Raw genomic sequence first — 24,804 nt, 5'->3', positions numbered from 1 at the left:
CTTTAATTAGAAGGACAACTAAGACATATTAAAATACACTTAAAGTAACAAAATTAACTTACAACTTTCCACCAAGATATAGAAGCTTATTTTAAGTAAATCACTATTTGATATACTATAATGTTTATGTATAAGAGGAAAATATCTTCCTATAAGAAACTTATGATTGTGTATTAAGGAAACTGTAGATAAAAAAATAACAAAAGATGAAGAAATTTCCTCCAAAAAAAAAAACAACAAAAAAAAAAAAACCTGAAACATTGACTTCAATCTTAGAAATTTTCGGGAGGGAAATACTTGGAAGTTTTTGAGTTTGAAATGTTGGAAATTTGCCATAAAACATTCTAAAATTTTGAGATTCCGAAATTTAAAAAAAATCTGAGATTAATTTCAATATTTAGACGTTTTTTTCTAGCAAATTTTCAATATTTCAAACTCTGAAATGTCAAAGTTTTTTCTAGAGAATTTCTGAGATTAATTGCTACAAACTTTAACGTTTTTTTTAATAAATGTTATGTTAATCACAAAATTTCTGAATATTTTCTCGCAAATTTTGGTGTTTCAAATTCTTTTTTATCTCCAATGGTCCTAATATGTACAAAACTAAATTAAGTTTCCAGTAAGAAAATCATATTTTAAGTTCTTAAAGGTTCCCTAGCAGATTATTAAACTCATAAAAGGGGAAATGTTTTCCTGTAAGAAACTAGGCAAACATTCTTAATAAGATTTTGTGTTGTTACAGTTTGCAGATCTGTTTTTCTTCAGCCGTTGACTGTGTTTCTATCACTTTGCATTTTTGTGTTCTTATGATGTAAAGCACCTTAAACTGCCATGTTGCTGAAATGTGCTATGAAAATAAACTTGTTTGGTTGATTTTCTTTCACTTTTGGGTTTTTTATTTAAATAAAATCAAAGTTTTTGCTGAAAAAGTAAAAAAAAAAAATCAAGGGCTGTAAGGATTTGAAGGTGTTTTTAAATTAAGGTGGAAATGTGTTGTTTCCAGAGCTGTAGAGCTGCGTGAATGATGGGTTTTGGGGGGGGGGTTACTACTGGGGACAAAATGGGAGTCGACATTTCCACCTTTAAAAGCCTGCGGCAGGCAAACATCCGTGTGGGACTCCAAATCCACTTCGGCTCGGATCACCAGGTCAACATCTTCCTCCTGCACGTTTCAGCTGCGGATGCGCGCAACAACCGTGGATAGTTATGTAAGTAAAACCCGTGTCTGTCGTGTTTGTAACACTTTAACTAATCTGTTCGAGCTGCAGCGTGAGTTTTCTGCGTGTTACGCGCAGGTTGGTTCCCCCTGTAATTCCTGCTCTGTGCACGTGTAAAGTTGGCAGGTCGCTCGACTTTGCCCCATGTGCGCAGAGCAGACCCAGAACTGCTGCAGAGTCCGCTCAGGTAAGACCTTAAACATCATCTGGGGAAAACTCTGAAACACCACTGGAAGGTTTTGCATTTCCGTCTCTTCTCCCCAGACGTTTATTCGCGTGTTTCGCAGCTGTTAGCGGGTTTAGTGTCAGGAAAACTCCGCTAATTTGCGTTCAAAGTGAGCTGTTGTACAACCCCATCATACATGGCCGGCTCACCGAGGAATGAGCTGCAGACATTTGACTCCTTCTTCATTTTGTGCGCTGAAATCTGTTTTAATCAATAATCAACGGGAGTTTTTTTTTGCAAAACAGCAGATTTTTTTAAGAGTGTGTGGTTAAGTGTTGATTCTGCTTCCTTATTTCCTGGTTTTGGACATGCTCAGGTATTTGAACATGTACAGACGGTGGGGATTTTTTACTGGCTGAACTTCCTCCTGTTGCTCTTGTTATTAACCTGTGTTATTAAACAGGTTTGGGATTAGAGATGAAGAAAACTCGTTTATTTTTATCACAGCATGTTCCAGGGAGATGCAAACCGAGACTGGAAGAAAACGGGAGGAAACAGAAAGAAATACTGTGATTTCCATGCAAGTAGCCAATTTAGCCAGTAATCAGTGGCAGAAATGTTTAATTCAGGAGATGCAGACATCATTGTGGGTAAAAATGATCTGATGTGACCAATATAGAGAACCCAGCATTGCATAGGGTTCAAATTAACTGCAATATTAGTTAAATTTTCTGTGAAAAGCGAACCAAACCCTTTGAACAACCAGTTCTCCTCCTCACCTGTGGGGGCGCTGCACCAACCACTGAGAAAAAAATCCTCTGAAGACACTGAGAGCAACTTCCTTCTTCACCAAATGAGACTAAAATGGAGGCGTCAGATTTTAGCGGTTGGAGGATTTATGTTCATCTTTGGCTAAAAAGCACAAGCCATTTCTGCTGCTAGCGCTATGCTAGCTCATTTGATTTGATTGTTTTTACCCAGAGTGTCCTGCGCTGTAGTCCACTTCCTGCTTTTGGAGCGGCATCCGATCCGCTTGGTGTCCACATATGCATTCAGACTGAACCAGAGTTCACTTCAACCAAACCCAGACTGATGTTTGGAGTTAGCTTTTTCTAAAAATGTAAATATCTCGGCTTTTGTTACTAACATACATATACTAACATATACTGCCACCTGCAGGTGGGAGGTAGCACTTCAATCCAATGTTTTAGATCTTTTATGCAGAAAGTTTGCAATAAACTCACACTTATGCATTAAAAATTAGCAGATCCTTTGATTTCAAAGCCCAGCATCTTTTTTAATCCTAGTTAGGTCTGGACTTTGACTGGGTCGTTGAAACTCCTTGATTTGTTGTTGTGAATTTGTAAACATTGTCCTGTTGATATGACCCAGTTTGGACCAAACTCCACCCCAGAAGAAGAACACAGAGGTCAGACAGCAGCGCACTGTTTACGCAAGGAATAGTGGAGTTATTATCATAATTAGTTATAATTATAATAGTTATAATTCTTATTTATATTTATTATAGTTACAAGTCAGCACTTGCTTTTAAATTTCTGCTCACAGTCATAAACTTTTAGCGTTTCGGAAAGTGCTTTAGTTTGTTGTAGTTTCCTTGTGCAGACTGAATATGTTTGAGTGAGATGCTTTAGCTTGATGAAGGGTGTTCAAACTGGGGTTCAGGGGCCCTGTGTGCTCTCTCAGTTGAATTTCTGAGGCCCCCTCGACTACAATTTGAGAATAAATTAGGACCAAATTATGACTTTTAAATCAAAATCTACTTCGATTTAAACATTGCCGTGATATCTGGTTTCCCTCTGTTGTCATGGTAACTACATTTACTAAATGGCACCAGTATTAAAACTTTGCTGAATACAGCAAGTTTTTTTAAAATAAATATTCTGTTTTCATTGCTGAGAACAGATGGAATATGTTTTAGTTTTTAATCAATGGAACATTTAATAGCAAACCGGATGCTACAATCCTGCTCCTTCAAAATAAAATTCAGATTATTTGTTTATTTAAAATAGTTCATCCTCAGTTTATTGTTGAGTCACAATAACAAATTTTACTGGACAACAAATTGTCCCTGAAGTTATTGCGATAAACGGTAATATTGTCCTTTTGAGACTATTTTTAAATAAAACAGTGATAATAGTGGCATAATAAGGCAATCACACATTCTCAAAGATCAATAAACTTTAAAATGTTAATGAACATGTAACATTTTAAATATTCAAAATAAATAAACAGAACTACAAATAAAATGGATTATGAAGTCTCTGTAAGTAAAACAGCCCCGGTTGAAACCAAAGCAGCAGAAAAACAATAAATCCTACAAATGGAAATTATTGAGTTTGTTTAAATTTATTATTAAATGCAACAGGCCTTGTTAAGTAGATTAGAGAAAATCTCATTTTTGTTGATTTAAGTTTTCGAAAATATTTTTTGGGTTGCGGTTTGTTTGTTTTGAGTGGATGTTTGTATCCATCGTGTCTGGAGTGAGACCTGTGGCGCTCGGCTGCGGGGCCGGTTCTGGACGGGAAGGGGCCATAAAGTAACGAGGGCCGAGGAATGCGGGCCCAGAGAAAGACCCGAGGGGCTCGGCTCCCCTTCACGCACACATGCACACCGTGCAGGGAGAGGCCGGTCCCCTCCAGCAAAGCGGACCCTAATCTCTCGCCACCGCGCGGCTTTGATGTGATCCCCCGCGCCACCGCCGCCTCCTTGTCCTCCCTGACCCTCTGTGGTTGGCCCCTCGCTCTGCCCTGCGCTCTTTCTCTGCGGCTTTACTTCAACCTTTTTCTTTGTCTCTAAAGATGCAGAGAAGTTATGCGCTGAGGATACAACGTTTCAGCTTCTCCTCGCTGTGGAAATGTTCGTTCGTTTTCAGCTCTGCAGGAAAATAATGAAACTCCTGACCGAAATCTGAAAAACATGTCACGATAAAAGAGTTTCTTATCAGTCGATATCGATAATTATTGATTAGTTTGTTGTTTTAAATATCTGAAATACAGATAAACTGGTGGAGTGACCTTTCCTGTTTTATCCACAGTTTTCTCTCCATGTTCTTTTTTTATTTTTAAGCAGTTATGAAGCGAAACCTTAAACTGCTGCTGCGCCAGTTATTCAGCAGGTTGTTGCTAGGCAACCGAAGAGCGAGAGAGTTATCACTTTGGAGTGATACAGCTGGGATACTTGCTTTGACTAGACCACTAATCATCACTGCCTTGTGTTTTATCAACTTTTTTTAAATTCTATTTTGCTGTTTCATGAACTTCTTGGCGCCACGTTGAAATTCTAACAGGAAGTTGTGATAATTTTAAAGCATTCTGATTGGCTGACAGGTTTTAGCTTTGTGCTACACCGCCCCCTACAGGTTTGGCATGTTTACTACAGTGGCAGATTTGTGCTGAAAACTTTCCTGTGCGTACGATATTATTTTTTTTAACAATATATTGAAGATATTTGTTGTTATAAAGACTCAGCTTTGTGGGTAAAAAGCCCGAGACTTTAAAAGCATGAAGTTTTTAAAATTTATCACATTTTAAATGTTTATTTTGAACCACAGGAGACTTTATGATTGTAAATGTTGACCAACTGTCATTGGTTGAGCTGACCATGAACTTCACTGTTTACCAAATTATTCTGGATTAAATTGTGAGATAATCTGATAGCAGAACCATTCGTAGTGAAAAGATTGGACTTTTCCCAGATAAATATGTTCTAAATTGACCCTTTATTCCATCTGTGCTTCGTTTTTGTGTGATAAATGATCCCACTTTGTTACGTTAAATGCGGTTTTGTTCCTTTCAGGTTGTTTTTGAATAATTCCTGAACCTGGCTGATTGTTTCTGCTGTGTTTTGATTCGTCGCTGAACCGGCCACAGGGCCCGGAGGATCATTTCCATCCTGGTGTCAGATACTCCGTAGCGCTCCGGATGTTCCCAGTCTGTCTCTTTTTTTGGTGTCATGATAAAGATCTGAAATACTCAGTTGGAACAGAATGAGATCATAGCCGATCGAACAGCTAATTAATACTCGCCCAGACACATTTTCTGGTTCCATCTGTGAGGAATCTGTGTGTTTCTCACAGTTTTGGGTGTTAGGAAGTTTCAGTAATGGGAGATAATTGTTCTCCTGGTTTGTGGAAAGTGTCAAATTCCTGCTGATATGACAGGATGCATAATTTTTACCTGAATAATATCAAAATGAAAGTGGATAAAACTGGACCAAACTTGGTTTATAACTTTGTAATTTGTATCGTCTTAGCCTGACATAAAGAAGCTTATTAAGGTTTTAATTTGCCTTATCGCCTCTCTAATCTGTCATGTAGAGTCGGTGTTGTTCCTGTGAGCTGTTAAACGTTGCTAAACAAGATGGCTCCTTATGCTGTCCCGTTCGTAAAGTCAAACATTTGGGTGTTTTAGCCCCTAAGAAAAGGAACGTCATATTTAACAGTTTTTTATTTAGTTTTAAATGTCAATTTAAAAATAAATATTTGAATATCAAGCTAAATATTTAGCTTGCAAACTAAATATTTATTTTGTTTAGCTATCTAAATATTTACTAAGTAGCTACTTACTTATCTACTTAGTAAATGGCTGAGTTATGTGTCATCATGTCTTCCTCATAGTAAATATTTAGATTTACTGTGAATCTAAATATTTAGCTTCAATTCCTCTATTTAGTTATTATTTTTTTTAAATGCAGTATACTTAATGTAAATAAATATGAGACTTTGTTGTCTCACCTGGTTAAATATAAATTAAATAAATTAAATAAAATTTAGGGAGTCCACTTCCAGTTATTGGCAAGTGAATTTGCAAAAAGCAAAATGTTTTTGTCTGGGCTAAATATTTATCCATCCATCCATTTTCTTTACACCCTTGTCCCTTAGTGGGTCTGGAGGTGCTGGTGCCTCTCCAGCTAACGTTCCGGGCGAGAGGCGGGGTCACCTGGACAGGTCACCAGTCTGTCGCAGGCTAAATATTTATATTGAAGCTAAATATTTATCCTGCTAATTAAATATTTAGTTTGTAACTGTGACATTTATAAATGGATCAATAACATGGTGAAAATATGACTTTGAAAAATGAACCTCAGGTTATATCTTTTAACAGGCTTAATAACTAAAATTAAGCATTAATTTTTGTCCCAGGTTAATATTGGAAAGTCGAGTGGAAGGAAGAAGTGTGTACTAGTGACAGCGGTAACTGTCAGCCTTCTTAGGAGCTTAGGGAACCATCACAACCATCGCTCAGCCGTTTACCAGCAAATATGTCAACACTTGATGTTTCAGTGTGCAGATAAACTTTCTGAAGATGCTGATTTCATTTTCCAGCAGGACTTGGCTCTGATTCGGGCTGCATATGTTAGCAAAAGACTCAGGAGCCCAGACCAATTCTGGCTAAAGGCAACAACATCCGTGGGAAAGAGGTGGGCTGCTCTTTCTACACACATAATAGGTTCTTATTATCAGGTTTAGTTGTATTTATAAATTAATTTTGTGCCAACTTCTCGCCTCTGATTAAGTCGCCCTTGTTAAAACAAGCTAAAAGCTACAAAACAAGACATTTTTCTCATGCTACCGGTAAAAATACTTGTACTTTTTATCAGTATTCAGTAATTATTGACTTAAAACAAAGTCTCATATTTTAGTGAAAAGTTACTTGTAAGTTTGTTTTGTCTTACTTCAGGTGTGGAAAGATATTTGCATTAGAAACCAGATAAAAATCCTGAGAAAGATTTTGTGTTTTTGCAGTGAAGCAGTTGGTAAATTCATGCTTGGGGTGTTTATTTGGTCACAGGAAATGACTTCACTTTAAAAACTGTGACATTTTTTCCAAAAACCTGTCATGCTGTGGGGACATTATTTCATGCTGAACTCAAATCTGCATCCATAATACTGATTAAAAAAACAGAAAAAAGAAAGACTGGTCCCACTGGCAGATTGTTTCATTTATGGGAAAAATATTTCAGTTAAATAATCTGCCAGTGGAAGCAGTGCTTTTTTAAAATCAATATTAAGGAATTATTTACTCAAAACAAGCTGCCATGTTCAGCTTTAACCTTCTGACCCACATGCAAAATCAACAAGCCAGAGTAAGGTAAGATTTTTATTTTCTTTCTTTAGTCAACAGACAAATCTTCTTAGTCCTCTGAGGGGTGGTAGTGTCAAACAATCAGAGGTGCCTGGAATGAGAGCGGGGTTACTGGTGGCTCAAAAAATAGATGCTCAGCGATGCACAGAGAAAAGGCTTACTTTAGAATGGCTATGGTTGAGGCATGGGGGAATTGCCAAGGTCCAGTGTGGAGATTGGTCACGGAGGTTCCTGAGAAGAGTGAGGATGGTACTGATTGGAGCCGGAGAACTGGTGGAGAGGTGTGGAGGGAACAGCGGGCAGGCAGACTTGGAGGGAAATCCTCAGGAGGAGAGAACAAAGGAACTTGGTCCAGTGAAAATCCAGAGACTGACCTAGAGGCAGGCAAACACAGGGACTTGAAACCACTGGTAAAGTACTGCAGAGACAGATCAAATCAACTAGTAACCACAAGAAACGGCTAGAGAGACTACCAGTGCACGTTAATCATCCAGCACTGAGTGAATGTTCTGCTGCTCCTTTATCCCCAACACTGATGAGGCAGATGAGATCCACCTGCGTAGGCTGGCCAGGTTCTCCTTCAAGATCCTCGCTGGAACAGATGCATCACTCACACACACACACACACACACACACACACACACACACACACACACACACACACACACACACACACACACACACACACACACACACACACCCCCACACACACACACACACACACACACAGGAACCCTGACACAAGCATCTATATCCTGTTAAAAATATATTTATAAGTGAGTTTTGTCTTAAGATATTTACGCTAGAAGTAATTGGTAAGATGTTGTGTTTTTACAGTGTAGGTCTCGGTTTAGTTGAAGTGAACTCTGGTGTGGTTTGAATATGTGAATGCCAAGCGGAGCAGAAACCGCTCCAAAAAGCAGGAAGTGGACTGCAGCACAGGGCATTCTGGGTAAATATAACCAAAATAAACGCATTAGCCTAGTGCTAGCTGGAGAAATGGTGCGTGATCTTTATCTAACAACAAAAGAAGAAATCTTACAACCGTTTAAATCTGACACGACTCAGTTTTTGCTCACAATTGGTGAAGAAGGAAGTCGTTCTTGTCTTTCTTTCAGTGGTTCTTGGTGCAGCGCCCCCACAGGTGAGGAGGAGAATAGGTTACCCAAAGAAAATGAAAATGTTATAAATGTTGCCATTTTGGTTCCCAATCAAATCGAGTCGACTGGACTATCATTTGTGGGAAACACCCATTGTTTAATAACTGAAAGATGATGCATCAGAGTACAATAACTTCACAGAATATGTCACCCTGCACCATGTGCTAAAAGTATTCACTGCTGTTTGATGACTGCTTGAAACAGCAGTCATAATTAATCAATAACTATTTAGATTCAGATAATCATGCAATCAATATCTATAGATAGAATATTTACTATTCAGCATCGTCACTTTGTTCCAGAACCGCAGGGCATCCTGGGTAATGGAGGCAGAGGAAAGACTTTAGCCGCTCAACCAAGGGCGTAGGTTCGGTCTAAGTTTTGGTGGGGACCTTGGTGGGGACCTTGACACCCCCACCCCCGGCAGCACAGTGAAATGCCCAAGAGCACCGAACATTTTTGAGAAGGGGGGGGGAAACCACATTGGCTTAATAACCCCCTCCCCCCAACCATAACCATATCATACATCTTGTGTATACAACCAGATACAGTCATACTCAGCAGATCAGTTCAAGAACACTGGTTTGTATTCACACTAGCTTAACTTAATTTAAGACTAACACTTCAAATGCCATATTTACTGAGATAATTTCACAGTATATTTCATATCTGAGAACTAACACCTCACCTGGAGCCCTGAAGCTCCAGCCACCTCTCCATCGTTCTGCTCTGCCCCTTGCTCTGCTGTCTGAGCATCCTATGTGAAAAAATATTACATCATTAACAGACCTATTCTACCTCACATTCAGTGCTGACCTTACTAAACACCGGACTTTACAACAAATGCGTTGCGTGATAGATATCTAACTTATGGGTCCACTCACTGTACTTACAGCCGACGTAGCGAAATAACTTCTAATGTCTGTCCTTTTCTTTTTTGGTGGCGACATGGTCTCGGAGACTCAGAAGGAGACGCGTGTGCCCAGCTAGCCGCCGCCTTTTGCAGCTAATCAAAGAACGTCCGACGATTCAACTGACTCCCCCTCCCCCCAGCCCCCGACAGCACCGTTCCGACGGAGGCTCATAATAAATGTCAAACTAAGAAGCTTCCGTTCCGCGCACCGCCTGTTGCTGCTAATCAAAGATCGTAGATCCACGTTCTTTGAGCCAATATGGCAAAAATTGGTCGGGACTTTTTCATATCCCGTGAATATTGGTCGGGACATGTCCCTACCGTCCCTACCCAAACCTACGCCCATGCGCTCAACGTCTCTCAGCTAACTGAGCAAAGTGAGTGAAATTAACTAACTCTCTCACTCTTTGGTTGCCTAGCAACAACCTGCTGGGTAAGAAGCAGTTTCACGTCCCCCACCCCCCCAACTTTGGTTGCCTAGCAACAGCCTGCTGAGTAACTGCCACAGCAACAGTTTAAGGTTTTGCTTCAAAGCTGCTTAAAAATAAAAAATAACGACTTGGAGAGAAAACTATAAAACAGAAAAGGTTATGACACCAGTTTGGCTGCCTTAACCTTTTCTCCAAGATATTTAAAACAAAAAAGTAATAAATAATTAATAACGATTATACATTGATTCGTTTTTAGCATTACGCTAGCTAACTGTAGCATCACTAATGTCTCTGGAAGTGCTTTAAACTGTAAAAAATTCCTGAGTTTATTTGATATTCTGCCCTGAAGTCACTGAACAACGAGGGTTTTTTCGTGGTAAACTCTGGATGACTTTGGTGTTTAAGCCTCTAAAATCCTCTTCACACTCCCGCTAATCTCAGGCTGGTTTCTGTGACTTGGGGCAGGTCGGGGTGTCGGTAAAACCCGGTCGCCTCCCTGCGGCGACAGAAACCGAACCCCGTGTCCGACCCGGTTCGGTCTCTGCGGATTTGCTGTGTCGCTGCGCCACAGACGCCTGAGAGCCGTCAGTCATGTCCACCAGCATGGAGGCTCAGAGGAATGCAGCTACATGAAGTAGCAGCGTTGCGTTTGTTGAGCATGTAGGGACACATTCGCGGTGCCGGCGCTGCACTCGCAGCTCACACCCAGACTGTATCTGTTTACCTGAAGGGCTGCATGGGCATGTCCGCTCCAGAGCTCAGGTCTTCCTCTCACACTTTCTCTATTTACTTTACTCTCCCATTCTTACATTTTTCCATTTAGTTGCAGGTAACCTGCGTTTAGCTGCAGGTTTGTTACTTTAAAACAGATAAATATTTTAGATGAAACCTGGAGAGCGTCCCACCTTGGATCAATTTATTAATAATCTAAAACGTAAAAAAAAAAAAAACAGAATTCAGACCAAGATGGTGGCTTAAATTTGTTCACATTTTTATGTTTTTATTAAAAAATTTTTAAATAAACCAAGACGAAGTTGTGCATGATTGGGAAGTGGGAGGAAATTGGTCTGATGTGACAAACTAATTATAAATTAAAGCAAACTCAATAATTTCTACCAAAAACTGGATGTTGAAACTCTTCAGTTTGGTGTTTTGGTCTCAAATAAACCTGTTTTGTTTTTGTCGATAATTTTATTTACTGAAATGTAATGATTTATTTTATTTGTTTCTGATGTTTTATTTATTTATTTTCAATATTCCAGTGTTAAATGTTCACTATAACTTAAAGTATATTTATCTTTGAATATGTGTTCTTGTGTCATTATTACGATTATATCACTTGTAAATGGTCTTAAAATGACAATATTATCATTTATCGCGATAATGTCTGGGAGAATTTATCACCTGTTATTGTGCCAGACCTGGAAGGACAACAAAACACTTAAACATTTTTAAAAATAAAAATGTGAAAGTAAACTAAATACATTCAAAAGACGCTTTGTTTATGCAAGTTATCAATTAATGAGTTAACCTAAAGTTGATTGATTTTATTGATTAATTAATGAGTGTTTAATAAGCGGCCATTTTCTTAAAAACTGGAGTTTACTCTTCTATCGACTATCTTTCCATAACATGAATTTCTACATTTTTTGTAAAAAAAAAATCAATAATGTTTTATCGATATGTTGATGCTGCTGAATGAGCGATATTAAGGTGAAACTTTTTCAGTGTTTATATTTCAGAGCAGAAACACATAAAGTCCATTTTTCTCTGTTTCGATTGTTTCTCTTTAGTGTTCTAATATGGCTGCCATCTTTAACTCTGTACCATAACCTGCATAACCAGCAGCACCCTCTGCTGGATGGAGGCCAAACTACAACACTAAAAGAAGATCTGACATTATCAGTAAATAAATGAAAGTAATTTAATCTAATAAACCATTAATCAATAATTAGTGGCTAACAGTAGCAGTCAGTCCTGCAACGGCTCTGAAGAGGCCTCTGACTGAAGAATGTTGGTGTGTTGTTGTCTCAAAGCTGTCATGAGATGATTACAGCTCAGTATCAGAGACAGTATTCCACAGTAACGGGGACTTACTGCTATTCCTTCTCCTTTGCTTTTGCTACTCCTCTTGAAGTCTCTATACAGTTAGAAAGCCAAGCAGAGGAACACAGGGGTCCAGAAACTGTAATTTGTCTCCTAAATGGCCCTGAGGTCTGAGTGTGTGTGGCTGTAACAGGATTTCTCCTCTTCATCGTTTTCTCCTCAGGTTTGAAAAGGAATCAGGAAACCAACTGGACCCGTCAGATACAACAGCCATGCCTTCCAACAACTCCGGGGTGATCCTGTCGGAGAGCAGCAACGTGACCGCCACAGTAAGACACACACACAAGACACACACATAATCGACAGCACATTGATCAGTGCTGTGGATTATAACATTTAATCACTAGGTATTAATCCCTAATCATGACTAATCATCGTCATTAACCAATTTGTAATTAATCATGAATTATTTGCTTGATTTAAAAAAATCAAGCAAATAATTCATAATTAATTGTGATTATGGGTGCTGTGGTGGTGCAGGGGCAAAGCACAACCCACGTATTGAGGCCTTAGTCCTCATGCTGGTGGTCGCAGGTTCGATTCCCGGCCTGGTGACATTTGCTGCATGTCCTTCCTGTCAAACTACTTTTGAATAATGGCCACTAGAGCCAACAAAACCTTTAAAAAAAAAAGATTAATTGTGATTAATCGTGATCATAATCATAATTATTTGCTTCACTTTTGTTTTTTATGTTCTTGGCTCACGACTTTTCACTCAACAATTTTGGCTCATCTGACAAAAGTTTGGACACCCCGGTTCTAGTTACTCCAAAACTAAGATAAATGCAAAAACTTTGTTACTTGTTGGGAATCTATTTTCTATATCTGATATATAAGATATATCCCAACTGCAACTGAAAAATTATCCAAATTTGGCCCATTGAATAATGAATAATGTGACGTAAAAAACAAATTATTTGTCTTCTTATAACCGAGCTTTAACAAAAGGTAAACTCATGTTTATTCAGATACTTTTACTGAAATGATGCACAAAACTCAGCTTTTATTTAATTTAGTAAACTTAGTTAAATGTAGAAGGAACATGACCCGAATCCTGTTCTAATTACTGAACACGGCACATAAATTAGATGATTTTCTTTTAATACAGGAAATGTGTAAAATCGACCTCGCCGCATTACGGCAGCTGTAGATAAAATAATAAACATAAAATAAAAATAAAAAGAATAGTAAATTTCCACCAATAAGCTCAGAAATTTTCTTTAAAAACTTGGAAATGTCTGAGTTTAGAAAGTTGAATATTTTTTACTTTAGAAACTCAGAAAAATTATTATTATTTATCTACAAAGGCCCTAACACACAATCATACAAACCCCTTTAAATTTTGGAACTACAATAAATATCCAGTTCAGAAAAAAATCTGGCTACTTTATTTGCCTGATTTTAGCTTTATTTTTCTTTTTGGCCGATATTACAAAAGTTTGGACACCCCTGCTGTAAAATATGTTGAAAAAGTGTCCAAATGCAAAAACCACCTAATCTTGCAGGTCAGATTTGCTTAATTCGGACCGCCCAAAACCCTTCAGAGGGCCGCAAATGGCCCCCGCGCCGCAGTTTGGACGCCCTCCCACTCGGCTTTCAGCAGAGTTCAGCAGATAAGTGAAAGGAAGAGCTCAGCGTTGGCTCTGCACACCTCTGTGCGACCCAGCTGTGCTGTAAGGCAGCGACTGTCTGGCTGCCAAGGCAGATGCCTGGACGGCAGTGCCAGCTCGTCACATGGCTCTAATTGAGAATGCATGTTGGTTGTGAGGGCGTCTTCCTGCGCTGCACACAAACAGCTGCATCCGCAGAAGGCGGCAGCAAGAAAACGCTGAATAGATGCAGCGATGGAGGAGCAGGAAGACGAATAAAAGGATTTAATGAATTCAAAATGAAAATATTTGAATACTTTACGCTGCAAAGACGTTTGCTATAATGTCCGTGTAGATTTATTATCTGTAGTCAACCTGTTTCAAACCTTTGCTCCTTCAGTCATAAACGCTCAGTGGGGCTCCCCTCGTCCGTTGCCACTTCTTCCTCTTTTTCACTCGTATATCACTCTATCTGAAAGGCAGACTTCCTTCCCTCAACCATCTGTCGTTCTTTCTGTTCGTCGCTTTCTCTTCTGCAGATTCTGCTAAAGTGAGAGTTGGCGTAAAAAACAAGATTTTTGTTTGAGCTATTTGGTAATAAATCTTGCGCCACTGGGAAGCTTTTTTTCTCCTTTAAATAGAGGAACATTTGTAAAGAAATGTGAGCAGCAGAGCTCAGAATGCGGGTTGCACCCATGAAAAACTCGCCAATCCTTCTCTGGAAGCACAAATAGCTTGTTTTGCAATTCACTCCTTGGTTTATGTTGTTTCTTGGATTGTATGTTTAGAAATAATAGAACAATTTAACAATCAGTGTGAGAAAGAACCAGACAGTCAGTCACCAGCACGGTCACACACTGATGTGGGACGGAACCCCAATCATCAACCAGCATTTGTAGGAAATCAGCTGCCAGTGGTTAGCACTGCTAGCTTAATGTTCTAATCATAAACATTAGTCAGCTAACGCGCTACAACAACACAGTATTTAGCAGAAGCTTATGCTAAAGTGCTATGTTTAACCGTTTTAAGTTTTAGGCACCTCTGATTAAAACACTAGCTGTGCTAATCACAAAGCTCCAATCATAATCATTAGCTCTGCTAACGCTAAATCACTACACCAACAACATTTAGTAGAAGATCATGCAAAAGCAATAAATTTAACCATTTTGATTAGGGGACACTGCTAACTAAAACCTTAGCTGTGCTAATCACAAAGCGCTAATCATATTAGTCCTGCTAATGCTGAAGCGCCAGCCAACACAAGATTTATTAGAAGCTGAAGCTGAATTATATTATAATATCAAACAAAATAACAGTATGAATATAAACAACCAACTGAACAGTCAACCAAAACTTTATTCAACTGAAAGTTTACAAAACACTTGAGTAAACCATTGCTGTAGAATTTATGGGAAGACATTGTTACATCTGGTAAGTTAGTTTGGGGTTTTGAAACGAGTTCAGGTCTGAAATATACAAAGAAAAGGAAAAGTGAATAAAAAACTGGGTGTTTCAACACTTTCCTCTGTTTTTCATCTTCCAAAGGGCTAAAACAGCCATAGCATCGTCACACCGAGTTGCCTCTTTCACAAAACGCCTCAAGCTGTGACTGAGGATCTTTCTTTTCTGTCTGAAGCGAGGTCATCAGCACTGTAACGGCTGAGGTGTGCAAGCTGCCAGCTAGCTGGCCAATTTAATTCAGAAACACTCTGGGACCGGTTTGGTGCTTCACCCTCACAAATTATTTAGCATTTAGACACATTAGATGGGCCGCAGTGACGCTAAAAAGGAGAAACTCTTCACTTTCACCCAACGGTAGCTTTTTCATCAGTGGTTGAGAATATAAGAAAAGAGATGTTAAACTCCAGTAAACATGATGTGATGTGTTTGTCTGACAGTAATTATATGTGTGACCCTTTTAAGAATCAGCGTTCTGGCTTCATTTTCCTGAAGCTTACGTTTCCTCATGACTTGGCAGCTTGATTGGTGATTTATGGCCGCCCAGAGGCGGCTCCAGGACCGGCTTCACAGCTATACGACTGTTTCCTGAAAATGTAAATGTTAGCCAAAGATAGACATGTCTCCTTTAGTCCCATTGTTATCGGGAGTCAGCTTGAGTTTACCGGTTTCGCCTTCAGCCCCATTTCAGTCTCTGGAAACCCACAGATAATCACGGCGGTTTTACTGAAAATGTGCTGGACATTCTTCAGGGAATAGGCTGGATTTTTTTAAACCTTGTTGTGCTTCTCATTTCGAATGAGATACAGAAGTGAAGCAAACATTTATGAACATTTATTGTTGAAGTTTCGCATACAGATTTAGATTTAGGCCTGAGATTCTGTTCTATTAAGGACTAAAATTGCAACATTTGTTTCATTTTCTGGGTGAAACTCTTTGGGCGACTTGTTCCCCTCCTCGCCTGTGGGGGCGCTGCACCAAAGACCACTTAAGGAAAAACATGAAAACCCCTGAGAAAGGCATATTCTCCTTCGCAACGTGAACAAAATGGAGCAGAATCAGATTTTAGCAGTTGTAGGATTTCTCTAATGTCTTTGGAAATGTCAAGTAATTTCTCCTGCTAATGCTAGACTAGCGTGTTTGGTCCTATTTACCCAGAATGCCCTGTGCTGTAGTCCACTTCCTGTTTTTGGAGCGCTTTAGCATTAGCAGAGCTAATGATTATGATTAGAGCTTTAAGGCTAGCACAGCTAACCTTTTTTTGGCTGGCGGTGCCCACAACTCAATATGTTTCAGTTTATTGCTTTAGCATGAGCTTCAGCTAAATATGGTGTTTACCCGTTACAGTAATTAATTTTAAATAACGTGTAATACTGGCAGTTTTAGTTTGGAAAGCTTTTCCACCTGCTTTCCTCTCCTAACTCCTTTTACCTGTGATTGGCCACCTGTGCAGAGATATGCCTGATAAATGTTCTGTCAGGAAGATAACATTAGCTTCGTTTGAAGTTGATGGTTGGAGGTGAAGACAGACAGAAACACCCTGGGGAAATCTCAGAACGTACTGAGTCACAGCAAAGGTGAAAACCTGAGAGTCTTTTCAGGTTTACGTCTGCGGCTTGCCCTCGTTGGACTGCAGATCTGCTTGTCTGTTAGCGGTGGGAATGCTTTTCTCACCTGGCGGGACCTGCCCACAGGCGCCTGCTGTAATGATTGACGCCTTTCAGCCACAGTTGAAAAACTTTAATGGCTTGGTCGGTCGGGGGTGGGAAAAAAAGGCGCACGTTCTGAACCGTGGCAGAAATATGTAGTGAACTGTTAGGAATAAATGGAAAAGTAGGAAAAGGTGAGTCTCTCTCTACCTCGGCTGCAGGAGTTTAAAGATCTTAATGGTTTTGTTGGTCCAAGGCAATGAAGAAGTTCAAAATAGATTTATTCTCTTTTTGCTTATTTTTGTCACAATTACATGTTTCTGTTCTTAAACACAAGTTTTAAAATCAGACAAATTGTATGAAGAAACACCTGATAACTGGTTTGGGGTCTGTTGAATGCTAACCGATAATGGGGCCCGCTCTTTTATGCAGAGTCATTATCAATCAGGTCACTCAATATCAGTAATTATTGATTAGATATTTTTGTTTTAAATATCTGAAATACAGCCAAACTGGTGGAGTGACCTTTCCTGCTTTATCCAGTTTTCTCTCCACATTGATTTTTCTTAACATTTTCAAGCAGTTATGAAGCAAAACTTTAAACTGCTGCTGTGGGAGTTACCCAGCAGGTTGTTGCTAGGCAACCAAAGTTGGGGGAACTTGAAGCTGCTTCTTACGCAGCAGGTTGTTGCTAGGCAACCAAAGTTGGGGGAACTTGAAGCTGCTTCTTACGCAGCAGGTTGTTGCTAGGCAACCAAAGTTGGGGGAACTTAAAGCTGCTTCTTACCCAGCAGGTTGTTGCTAGGCAACCAAAGTTGGGGGAACTTGAAGCTGCTTCTTACGCAGCAGGTTGTTGCTAGGCAACCAAAGTTGGGGGAACTTAAAGCTGCTTCTTACCCAGCAGGTTGTTGCTAGGCAACCAAAGTTGGGGGAACTTGAAGCTGCTTCTTACGCAGCAGGTTGTTGCTAGGCAACCAAAGTTGGGGGAACTTGAAGCTGCTTCTTACGCAGCAGGTTGTTGCTAGGCAACCAAAGTTAGGGGAACTTGAAGCTGCTACTTGCAGCAGGTTGTTGCTAGGCAACCACAGAGTGAGAGAGTGAGTTGATTCCACCAACCTAGCTTAGCTGCAAAGCTATTTTCCAAACATTGTTTTTTAAATTACAGTAGCTCATTAATCTCGAATTGTGAGTTGTTTTAACTTAGTACTGTAATTTAAACCAAACAATTATTTCAAAACATGCAAAAAACATTTCTGTTGTTGTTGTTTATAAGTTAGATAGGAACGATTCAAGAGCTCGTTCTAAAAGTTCATGGAAGTGTGACGGCACATGAGAAATATGTATCGATGTAGTTTGTTCTTGTTGGCTCATGACCTCTGACCTTCACTGAGTCAGTGAGGCTTCCAGAGAACTAGCCGTTGTTCTGAAATGTCCTGGATGAGTCGTGGATGAGTAATGGTGGTGAGCGAAAGCTTTCTCCATGTGTGGATGGTGGCTTTCTTTGTGACCGTTCCCTGACTGATAGATGTTGTTCTTTTTTTCAGATTGAGGCACAATGTGTTCTCTTTGAGATCTGGAGGTTTGCTTCATGTTGTCAGACAGGTTTTAAGTGATTGCTTGGTCTGGCAGCAGTCAGGAATGGGTGTGCATAGTGGAAATTATTCATAACAATGTTCTTAATCACAACTTATCTATTATTTAACAGCTTTTTCATAGAAAATCTAAAAGAAATATGCATTTTCTCCTGTGGATTCAGACCCAGCTCTTGCACTTCGTCTTTCCACGGCTACATGACACCTGAGTAAACTTTGGGTGACCTGCTTTGGTAACTTCCTGTCCTGCAAGTCTCTGCAACATTTTGAGATTCTCTGTATATTTTTACTGAGAATCCCCGTATTACTCAGCGGCCCAGGCTGCGGTCTGATGCTAAAGTGGCTGCAGGTGTCTCTGTAGAGGTATTTATTGTGCTTTATTACCATTATTAGTAGGCTATGATTGTAATTCACATAAATATTCACGTCATGGGATGAATTATATGTTACGATGGAGATTATAACAAAAACTAAATTTGTCTCTAAATAAACTGGATGCTTTCAGAGGAAAACAACATCCACCTCTTCCACAGGATAACATGATAAAAGACGAGGATCTAAGGAGCACAAACAATTTAGCAACAATACCACAGAGGAAGAAGTAAAGAGGGGCTCCCGGTCTCAAAGTCACACACTTAAAACAATGATGGTGGTTTCTAAAATGTTTACAGTCAGGCATAGGAACAATCTGGAAAAAAAGACATTTGTGTAATTATAACAAAATAAAAATACAACTTGGTGTTAGCTTATACACTGTTAGTATAAGCTAACACCTTCCGCTGGAGCTAGCACCATTAGCATTGCAGGAGCTAACACAATTAGCAGGAGCTAATAATGAGAAATCCAAACAAATTGGAAGATGATGAAAGGATGTTTTCAAAGTGACAGTGAAGCATCTTTAAATCCTCGTAGCAAATCATTTTAATGTGTTTGAGAAAATGTTTTGGTTGCGATGCTAACCGTAAACAGCTTGAACTAGAAACCGGAGAGCTTTGCCGCTACGCTCGCCTTTAGCATATCCAAGCAGTAGCAGCAAAATCAACAGGTTTTTTAATCTTCCTTCTTCCTCTCTCTGGTCCTCCTCATCTTCATCTCCCCTAGTATTGGAAATGAAGAGGCATTACTTTCTAATTTAAGGTTCAAATTGAAAGTACTAATTGTTTCTCAATACACAATAATGCTCTGCAGTGTAAACAACATGGTGACAATATCTTAATTTACATTTAAACTAAACAACCTGTTCTTTTTCAATAAATGTTTCCCAAATAAAGTTTATTTTTATAGCTAATCGTGGATCCTTTTAAAAATGCTGGGTCACACCGAGAAATGCCCACAAACTTAGCTGCCAAAACCACTTCTTTATAAAAGTGCTGATTAATTTAATTTGATTTGTAGTTTCTGTTTGCTACATTAGTTAAATCCTGTGGAAGATGTTAGTAAACTTTTCCCATTAGCATTTTAAAACCATGATATGTTAGTTTTTACCAGAAAAACTAATGCCTAGATTGGGGTTGTGTAAGTTCAGGTTTTACGGACTCAACAGAAATGCGTAACTTCTCCTTGAAAAGAAGAGAGGCGATGATGAATAGACCGCTGAGGTTTTGATGAGTACTTCCACAACTATTTCCCAGTGATCTTCTCTGTAAACAGGCACAATTTAAATAAATAGCTCGCTCCCTGAGGCAGCTGCCGGGTAACTTCAGCCTTTACTCTTTGTGTTGAGTCAGGTGGATTCAGTCTGCGCCTTTTAGCTGTTGTCATTTTATCTAAATGTCTAAACATCAGGAGCAACAAAACGCTGCACCTCAACGTCCAAGCAGAACCACAAAGCTGAAGCTGGTGTCTGTTTTGTGACAGTTTTTAAGGATCACAGACTGAATTTCATTCCATTTGGGTAAAAATTTAAAATACTTGTCAAAGCTGAGCTTAATTATTCTTTGCTTTTGGTGAAAATCTGAGATTTTATGGCGTTTTTGCTCCATTTTTATATCAAAGTGTGGCATCCATCTTGTAGAGACATATTTTATATTTCTACACTGCAAAAACACAAAATATCACCAAGTACTTTCAGTGTTTCCAGTGCAAATATCTTACTATACTCGTTTTAAGTCAATAATTAATTAAAAAAATACTTGTTACATTGGCAGATTATTTCACTTATAAAATATATTTTTTCCATGTTATAAGTGAAACAATCTGATTTTTTATCAATATTAAGGAGGTATTGACAGAAAACAAGCTTCTATATCTTGCTGATTAGTTACTTCTACTTTAGTTTTGTCTTATTTCAGGTGTGCTAAGATATTTACACTAGAAACTAACTAAAATTACTTGATAAGACTTTTTGTGTTTTTATAGTGTTCCAGCTGTGCATATTGAGCTGCTTATTTTAGTTTTTTTTCCTGGGAAAGCAGCTCAATCTCAGTCAGACTGGCTCAGAATGGACCTTTTTCCTATCACTATCATTTTATATTGAAGAATTTCTTACGATAAGGATTTGGATTGAATGTGAGAATCATGATTATGTGCTTAAACCCTCAAAGCTAACAGCTGAAACTGTTATTTTTTACCATTTTCTTCACTGTTTGTTCCATGAGAGAATCAATAAATACTAATGAATTAAAAAATTGGATGAAATGCATTTACTGTGTGACCAAAACAAATGGGTGTGTTTTTCACACAAAGAGCAGAACATTCAGTCTGTTACAGTTTTATGTTTTCAGGCTTGATGTTGATTTTGTGCTTATTAATAAGTGGTCACTGATTAGCTGGTTAGATTAGCTACTGCTGCTATTAGCTAATCTAACACAACCGTGGTTGATTAGCTAATTTAAACATCTGCTCTACTGATGATCTGTCAGACAATTGGTGTTTAGGTTGCTTTTTTTAAAATGAACTGAAACACAGAATTCCACAGCACAGCTACATGTTACAGTTGCCATAGTCAAGCTAGCATACCTTCCTGTCTCTCGCTATTTTTGTTTAATTAAAACTTTTACCTGATTTTGTTATTTAGTTGATGTAGTGTTGACAATTAGTAGCAAAGAACTGAGTCCCTTTTTCTTTTATATGATCAGGTGTACGTTTAAGATTTAGTGCGTTAAGTTGGACAAGTTGACAGCTAAAAGGAAGTTTTAGCTTGCCAATGATGATACTACTCATCATTGGCAAGCATCTTGTTTGGAAAGTGTCCATTTCCCACACTGGATAAGTAGCAATTTGAAACTTTGCTGCTGATCTGATTTTTATCTGCATGTTTTGAGTCGTTGTTCTGCTGGAAGGTAAAACGCCGCCCCTCAAAATGTAACAAATGTTGCCATTTTGGTCCCCAATCAACCTGGACTATCATTTGTTAAAAACAGTCTTAGCTTAATGTTCTCAGTGCAGATATGGTTTCTATTACAGAAATATATTTTTACTATAACAGAATGTATTCAATAAACATTTTTAAAGGTGTTTTGTCTCCAACAGCCGCGTTTGATTAATTTTTATCATCATCTGAGAGAGCTTTATTACCTTGTTGACATAAAAATCATGTTGACAGCCTGCCCAGCCACGCTCCATAGCGCCCTCTGAGGTGTGATGGGGTCACTGCGATATTCAGCTCGTAAACACCTGATCTGATCAGAGTATTTCGTCCTCAGGCAGCAGTGAATGGAGATACGCCCCTTATTGCCGAGGGCCTGTCAGAGAACGACAGTGGCGTTGAGTTGACCAATGACAACAGCCCGCTGACTGCAGCGGAGCCGCCCTCGCCCTTCTGCCCCAAACAGAGCGGGGGCGCCACTTCGCCGCAAGGTACTTACCCAGTACATCCACAGTTTTACACACTCTCAAAACTCTCAATAAACGGTTATAAACTGAACCAACAGAGGCGATGTGTTGCTATTTCTTGGTTTTGAGGTCATTATTGTGTTAAAATTGATGGATTATGACCAAAACATGATAATGTGTAACTTTACTGTCATGCCAATGTCAGTGGAGGTTTAAAAATCACACCAAGTGTTTAAAATGTGGACATCTGGAGCCACTTTGGGTTTTATAGCAATGCAGTAAAAGCAGAAAGTAATTAAATAAAACACAAGAGGTATTAAACTGAGGATTAGGGAAGCCAGACGATTCTGCTCTGCGGAGGAGAAATCAGATAATTTTGAGGTTTGGACTTTGGAAAGATAACTCCAGAAGCTAGTTTCATCCATTTCAAAACCAGTTTGGACTCATTTTTGGATCATGTTAGGCCCTTAGCAGCTGGAGGAAGTAGGAGACTTGAGGCAGAGAAATGGTGCTTCTCTGGGTGTTTATTCACCAGCATTTAACACGCAGCCAACCCTGCTTACAGAGGCCTAGAGTCTCAGCAACAACAACCAATGTGGCCAGCATGCAGCCTTTTATAGTCCCTGGCTGCTCCAATTAACAAACCCACCAAGAAACAGGGTAAAACAAAATACATACACACAAACAGACTTTGACAAAATAACCAAATCTTCAGAATAATATACATTGCCAAATACTATTCATTGTAAGCATCTCTAATAACACATTTCTATAAATATAAGTATAAATCCAACATTAAATTTATAGAGTGCATAGCTCTATTGCTCCCCCTCTTCCATCTGCTTTGGTCTCTTCTGGAACCTTTAAAAGGTGCTCAGGCTCCCGGGGAATCTTTTAGCCTGAACACCCTGCAGAGGAAGAGACAGAGGTAAGCCACACCCACACAAAGCCTTCAAACACTTCAGTGCATTTCAAACAGTCACAATATACTTATATTATCCCTTTGTTGTATTTTAACAGGACACCACCAGTTCCAACTGAGATGCCACTGCATGAAAACACTCAATAAAATACTTAAATCTGTTTGTATCTGTTTCTTTTATCATTTACACACATTTTAAGTTTTGTACAGCCAAGTAATGAAGACCTTCATTACAGATAATTTCTCCCAAAGTTTCAACCCTCTGACCAAACCCGAAATGTCCAGGAGACACCAAGTCTAACCTGACAGGGACTGGAACTCCAGTTTCTACAGAACTCCTGAAATTAGTTTAGCTAATATGCTAATACGCTAACATGCATCACAGTCTTCAAATAAATTTCACAATCAATTTTGCTGGATGATAAATTGTCCCAGAAGTTGCGATAAACGATAATGTTGTTTTGAGACCATTTTTGACTAATATAATGGTAAAGGCAAAGCAAGAACACATTCTCAAAGATCTGAGTTTCTTTTAATTTATTATATGATTAATTGGGTTATTTCTTATTGAGACATTCCTAGTCTTCAGTATAGAAAATGTTCACTAGAGCAGTTTAGATCCAAGACGAAGGGAAGAGTCTTGAAGGTATTCCTTTTTGTTGCACCATCTGTTTGACCTTCTGCTGCTATCTCCGTCTCCCCCGTCTCTTTTTCTGCTCCCACATCCTTCGCCAGATGGTAACCAGCGAACGAGAGGAAGCAGGAAGAGGAGCAGGAAGAGGCCCGAGGAGGAGGAACCAGACTGGGACTCCTACAGCCACGTAATGCTTCAGGCACATGGAGGCCTCACTTTGTTTGAGCCAACAGATGGAAGAAGCTTCATTTGATTGTTTGTTTGTTTGTTTTTCCAGAAGAAGCCGTCAGGATCGTCTCAGTTGGGCTTGAGGCAGAGACCGAGACCAAGAACCATCTACCAGGCCGGCCTGGCGGCGAACCCGCAGACCAAGCACCGCAGGCAGAACCGCAAACAGGAGCAAAGCACAGTCATGGTAAACGCCAGGGACGATCCTGCATTAGCATCGCTATCGGCACATCTTATCGGCCTGATGTGTAAAACTGGGTTAAAAACCGATGTTTACACTGCAAAAACATAAAAACATACCAAGTATTTTTGGCCCAGTTTCCAGTACAAATATCTTAGTACACTTGAAATAAGACAAAACTAAATTACAAGTAACTTTTTAGCAAAATACAGGAGCTTGTTTTATGTTAGCAATCCCTTAATATGGATGAAAATGTTCTAGTTCCTCCGGCAGATTATTTCACCTAATATTTTCCTACAAATTAAATAATAATAGTGAAATAAAATTAGGGATCATTCTTATAACCAAAATGTTATTTCACTTAAAACATGGGAAAAATCTCTTATTAGAAATGAAAAGTCTGCTAGTACCTTTTTAAAAAGTCAGTGTTCAAGGATTACTGACTTAAAGCAAGTTTCTGCATCTTACTGAAAAGTTACTTGTAAGTTTTGTATTATTTCAAGTGTAAAAATATTTTTTTTACTGGAAACTAGACCAAAAATACTTGGTTAGATTAAGTTATTTTCTCCAGACATTTATTAGCGTATTAAGTTCTGCTCTGCTGTGGTTGGTGGTTACCGTAGCAACCAGCTCCTCCCCTTTTCCTGTTGCCGTTGGTAACCGGGGGTCAGAAGCATAGA

At 39.1% G+C, this 24,804-nt stretch overlaps 1 protein-coding gene across 3 annotated transcripts in view; it reads left to right on the top strand.

Annotated features, from left to right (window-relative positions):
- The first annotated feature begins 894 nt into the window (after positions 1-894).
- Positions 895-24,804, top strand: part of dnmt3bb.1 (DNA (cytosine-5-)-methyltransferase 3 beta, duplicate b.1) — a 39,857-nt gene continuing 15,947 nt past the window's right edge. Inside the window, exons 1-5 of one of the 3 annotated variants that reach the window (XM_088003677.1) lie at positions 895-1,208; positions 12,261-12,366; positions 22,030-22,183; positions 23,817-23,902; positions 23,993-24,130. In XM_088003677.1, coding sequence (XP_087859803.1) covers positions 1,207-1,208; positions 12,261-12,366; positions 22,030-22,183; positions 23,817-23,902; positions 23,993-24,130 — 486 coding nt within the window. In that variant the 5' untranslated portion in view covers positions 895-1,206. Of the gene's footprint in view, positions 1,209-1,298; positions 1,405-12,260; positions 12,367-22,029; positions 22,184-23,816; positions 23,903-23,992; positions 24,131-24,804 lie in introns of those variants that run through there. The other 2 variants (XM_088003676.1, XM_088003678.1) reach the window with 2 other exon arrangements.

The sequence above is a fragment of the Poecilia mexicana genome, unplaced genomic scaffold (genome assembly GCF_051168715.1).
Source record: "Poecilia mexicana isolate PSO_F unplaced genomic scaffold, ASM5116871v1 scaffold_2, whole genome shotgun sequence".
NCBI lineage: Eukaryota > Metazoa > Chordata > Actinopteri > Cyprinodontiformes > Poeciliidae > Poecilia > Poecilia mexicana.
Note: the sequence above shows the minus strand (reverse complement) of the source record. Positions and strands in the feature narration are given on the sequence as shown.